This window comes from Engraulis encrasicolus, chromosome 16 (assembly GCF_034702125.1).
Source record: "Engraulis encrasicolus isolate BLACKSEA-1 chromosome 16, IST_EnEncr_1.0, whole genome shotgun sequence".
NCBI lineage: Eukaryota > Metazoa > Chordata > Actinopteri > Clupeiformes > Engraulidae > Engraulis > Engraulis encrasicolus.
Window position 1 is genome coordinate 42235063 of NC_085872.1, and position 5361 is coordinate 42240423.

General features: G+C 45.4%; 1 protein-coding gene across 1 annotated transcript in view; it reads left to right on the forward strand.

Moving 5' to 3' along the window:
• The first annotated feature begins 809 nt into the window (after nucleotides 1-809).
• LOC134466100 (amyloid beta A4 precursor protein-binding family B member 1-interacting protein-like) overlaps nucleotides 810-5361 on the forward strand; it is a 15738-nt gene continuing 11186 nt past the window's right edge. The window contains exons 1-3 of the mRNA XM_063219996.1: nucleotides 810-877; nucleotides 3165-3224; nucleotides 4698-4770. Of these exons, the coding sequence (XP_063076066.1) occupies nucleotides 3165-3224; nucleotides 4698-4770 (133 nt within the window). The 5' untranslated portion in view covers nucleotides 810-877. The remainder of the gene's footprint in view (nucleotides 878-3164; nucleotides 3225-4697; nucleotides 4771-5361) is intronic.

Below are 5361 nucleotides of genomic sequence, written 5' to 3' on the forward strand. Positions count from 1 at the left end.
TATTCTATGCTAAGACAAATGTATTCTCATTTCATTTAGTTGATTTAAATTCAACACTGCAACCAAAAGTGTATTTTTATTGTCTTTCTTCCTTCCTTTATTTTACTTTTAACAACCATCATCACACATGCTACTGTAAATGGCAATCATATGAGACTGTCATGGATTGATGCCTCTGCACATTTCATCACATTTCATCACATAAATCAAGTAAATATGAATGTCATTAACACCACAGTCAATGAATAAACAACACATAATTCAACCCAACCTTACTCTGACATGCTCCCTAATCGCCAGCTCTTTGTCATAAATCTCTCTGGCTGCATATGGCTTTGATTTCAACATGACTGAGAACAGCAATGGAGGAGCCACTCACCATTCTTCATTTAACTTTATGACATTCTTGATAAATTAAGTCACTGACTTTCCAGTAGCATATATTTTCCCTTGGTCCTCAACCAATCTGATAATACAGTAGACACATCTTGTTTGCTATAGGACCACATGTAGCCAAATCTTCCTCTACTCTCTGTACCGTTTTGGGAACTTAATCAGAATATGACCCCACAAATGTGCACACTTTAACAAAACCCTACACAACAGTGTTACAGCTTTAATTCCAGTGAAGTCTTCTTCAAGCCACACTGCATTTAGAAATTGAGAAAATGACCCCACAAAAAAGGATGTGAAGGTTTACGGTTACGTATGTCTAGTAAACCATACATGAACACAGACCTCACTTCTGTAAAACTCAGGAAGCAGTGACAACTTCACCACACAGAGAGTGACTAGCATCAGTCCACCAAGCTGCAGTCAAAGCAGCTGAAGTGTGGGTCCCTCTCAGCTATCAAAACTACCTTCATCCACAGACAAGGTGAGTAAATCTGACATTTCCTAGGTTTCCATAAGTCCGTTATGATGGTTACAGGGTGTCTGCCATCATTTTCCCATACAAGTACCTCATGCAAGACAAGTAAAAGGTTATTTCAACTATGAAAAAACTTGTTCAGATTCAGAGCAACACAAGTTGATTTTTTTGTAAGGCACATGGGTGCTTGGTGTACACCTACTCTGTGTGAATGGTTCATTTTTTTCTAGGTCAAATTGGGGTGGGCCTCATTTAGATGCACTCATCTTTTTTCAACAAGCCAGCCAGCCAGCCTGCCGCAGATGCCGCATAAATCAAGAAAAGACATGCCGCCGCTCGCTGAGTCAGGCGCCAAAAGCAGGCCATCACACGTACCCGGTGAATGACGCTTCTTCAGTGCTAGGAAATCTCACTGTGCATAATCCAGGAAGCCCCTCCGGCATCTTCTACTCGAATGACTCTTTGACTCGTACGCTGTAACCGCAACAATGCTTGAACAAGGTGTTTTTGACCATGAAACCGTAAATCTGAATCCTACAAGATGCACATTGACGGCAGATAATAAGTCTGTGGAGATCTGTGTTGCGAAAAGTGCTGCAGGAGGTATAGTAACCTGAGTGTTGCAGTAGTGTGCGTGTGTGTGTGTATGTGTGTGAGTGTGTGTGTGTGTGTCAGCGTGTGTGTGTGTTTGAGTGTGTTTGTGTCAGCGTGTGTCAGCGTGTGTGTGTGTGCGTGCGTGCGTGTGTGTGTGCTTGCGTGCTTGCGAGCGTGCGTGCGTATGAGTGTGCGTGTGTGTGTGTGTGTTCGCGCGCGCGCTGTGTGTGTGTGTGTGTGCGTGTGTGTGTGTGTGTGTGGAGAGAGGGGAAGGGGGAGTTGAAGAGGGAGTGAGGCTTAATTGCAGAGCCAGGCAGAGTTCACGATGGCAGGGATTGAGTTGTTTGTGCATCCTGTAAGTAGGGACTTTGTCTCTTCCATCTTGTAAAAGCACTTGCGTGTGTGTGGGCTGATCAGTCCTCAAGAGAATACAAAGGGTGTACTGACTGCCTAATTGAAAGGAGAAATTGAACCACCACTGTTTACATCCCCCATTTTCACTTTCATATGGAAGCAATGCTGCTTGGTCACCCTCCCCCCTCCTCCTCATTACTGAACAATGGGCTCTATGCCACCGCACTGCAGGGCTGGACTGGTAATATGGCACATAGGGCATTTCCCCGGTGGGCCGCCAGTCCTCAGGGGCCGATGCTGTTGTTTTTGGGGGGTTTGCGCCTTATAGACTAGCCCACCTTTAGAAGGGGTGGCCCATTGGTCCAGGGCCGCTGACAGCTTTTGCTGGGCCCAGGGCAAAGTCATCTGAAAGGACCCCCATCCAAAATGCAATGAAAGCCTAATTATGGGCCCCCTCTCTTCCTGGGCCCGGGACAACTGATCCCTTTGTCCCCCCTTGTCAGCATCCCTGAATTGGTCCTTTTGACTACAGACAATGGACTGAGCCATAATATCATGGAAAAGGTTGTAGAAATAATATTGCATAGAAGCAGATGGACTGTGAGAGGGGCAAAAAAAAAAAATGCCCGGGCCTTATTTTTCTCTCCTAGTCCAGCTTTGCCACACCGTGTAGCCCAGTGATTCTCAAAGTGTGGTCCGGGGACCACTAGTGGTCCGCGACAGAGCTCAGGTGGTCCGCGAGGGGATTTCTAATTTTCCAAGATAAGCTAGCAGTAGGCTATATTTGTAATATTTTCATGTTTTCAACACAATAAGACAGGCTTATAATGTGAATAAGTGATCTGCATAAAAATTAGCAGTGTCAAATTAGCATCCATCAACTGCCAATTCAGATGACAGGTGGTCCCCGATAATTTTTGGGGGGGACAAAGTGGGCCTCGGTCTGAAAAAGTTTGAGAAACATTGATGTAGCGTGAGGCATTACCTGGGCGGAAGGAAGACAGCAGGCCCTTTAATAAGGAGTCAACAACAAGAGGAAAACAACCAAGATCATGGACTCATTAGAGTAGTACACTAATGTTGCTGTAAACATCAGGAGTTAACCCTAATAGGAAGTACTGTAAAGGTTCACGTCTTGTCTAGACTATCTGACTGACCAAGAACAAATCTTTAATGCTATCTCCCGGGTATTGGAGTGTGTTGCAATTATGGCTGTCGGCCAAAGTTTCTCTGAGATTTTCTTTAAGTTTTTAAGCACTGTGTTCGTTTTTTTCTAAAGTCGATTTGGCATATTGTTTCCCTGATACTAACACTGCTGTGCTTGTAACACCCGCCTGCTCTGTAGATGGCTGACATGGATGACCTGTTTGGGGACCTGATGGATCAGATGGATCTCCTCTCACAGGTGAAACACCCAGAGAATCGCACAGGCACACACACACACACACACACACACACACACACACACACACACACACACACACACACACACACACACACACACACACACACACACACACACACACAGGCCCACCGACAGGGGGGGGCAAAGGGGTATGTCGTCCCGGGGCCAGGGAGGTAGGGGACCCAGGATTGGTTCCCCATTACATTGTATGTATTGGGTAGGGGGCCCTTTAAGATTACTTTGTCCTGGGCCCTGCAAAAACTGTCAGCGGCCCTGCATACACACCCAAACACAGATACAGTGCACGGCCCTCCTATCTTAGCTGCAGTGATCCCTGCAGAACCAGTGGGTGATAAACGCTACCATATTTTGGATGAGTGGTCCAAAGGTCTAGTCCAGTGTTTCTCAGACTTTTTCAGACCGAGGACCACTTTGTCCCCCCGAAAATGGTCAGGGACCACCTGTCAACTGAATTGATAGATGGGTGCTAATTTGACATAGCTAATTTCAATGCAGATCGTTTTTATTCACATTGGAAGCCTGTCTTATTGCAGTGAAAATAAGATTTCAGCTATGTTCAGCTTTGTAATTATGTTAGAAATATAGCCTGCTAGCTTGTCTTGGGAAAGTAGAAATCCCCTCGCGGACCACCTGAGCTCTGTCGCGGACCATCAGTGGTCCCCGGACCACACTTTGAGAATCACTGCTCTAGTGTGCCACCCTTAGGCCTAACACACAATAACATCTGACTGTCCAACCCCAAATCTCCCCTTCAGCCATATTAGCATACCGTAAATACAGACACATGTTTCGAGCTCTCGGTGCCTGTCTGCTATCCATTACAGGGAGGGAGCCAGTGTCCACTTCCTCTGGTTGTATATGCTGGTCTTCGGTAGCCTCTTAGTGTAGATGGGGTCGCCGGCGGGCCTATTCACTATTTGCTGACAATACTCAACTGCATCATAACAACATTGCTATGACAGTACCGAAAGCCTTAAGTAACAGATTAAGACATAGCCATTACAATTTTGGTGACAGTAAGGTTATAACATAGGCTGTGCGCTAAGAGGTCTACGGACTAAATTAGACCAGAAGAACCCTGCAGTTGTTTGTTTTGACTGTAGGAATCATGACCAGCTATGCGGGCAGTATCAACCCCTTGAGGTGGCATTATTACTTTTTTAGCAGCTGACGGGCTCATAACTCTGTATGACAAAGACTTTGTTGTCACAGCTCAAGCCATCTCGTTTCGTTTCTTTTCTTTGTTGTATTGTCTTTAGGACCCCCTAGAAAATGAGATGCAACATCTCAGGGGGTTATCCTTGAAATAAATAAATAAATAAAATAAAATAAATACATTTAAAGTAAAGCCCTTCATTACATTTATTTTCACACTGCAGAATGAGATGCAGGTAGGAGAGTCGTTGAGTGCTCCATCTCCTCACCAACCCATGCTTTGTTTTCTCTCAATAGAGCATCGAAGAAGAGGCAGGTCAATTTCAGAGCTCTGACACCATCGACTCGATTGGCTTCACCAATCTGAATGGTGAGTTGCTTACGATGTGCTAATGACGTAAAGATGTAATAATCTCTAGATGGAGGGAGCTGTTAGGTTTGGGGGATCCGAGCCTCACTGGTTATCCATCACACAGCCTCAGGGAGCCACAAGCTTCCTGTTTCCACATTGTGGAAACCTGTCAGACTCAATTTGACTGCAAATGTTTTACACTTAAATCTTGGAAAGGCATCGGTGGGAATGGATCTCATCTTATTTTGGAGAGGCAGAGGAGGAACTTGTAGTTCATGGTATATGAGGAATGAAAGATCCGAGTGCTGGGCTTCACAGGCAATCCATCTCAGCCCTTAAGGACCCGAGAGCTTCGGTTAATGAGGTTCTGATGTGCGCTATAGCAGTGTTTCTCAACAGGGGTGCCGGGGCACACTGGGGTGCCGCGGGTCCCCCTCAGGGGTGCCACGGAAACGTGGCTGATTAATAAATTATGTAATATAATACATATTTGTCTAAATTGATAAGTTAATGCTAGTCAGTGACGTCTCCAAATGTGTTACGTTTCTAAGCTTTTGTGGTATCGGATGCGATGCGATGCCATGTTATGGCTTGTTAGTTGGGGGTGCC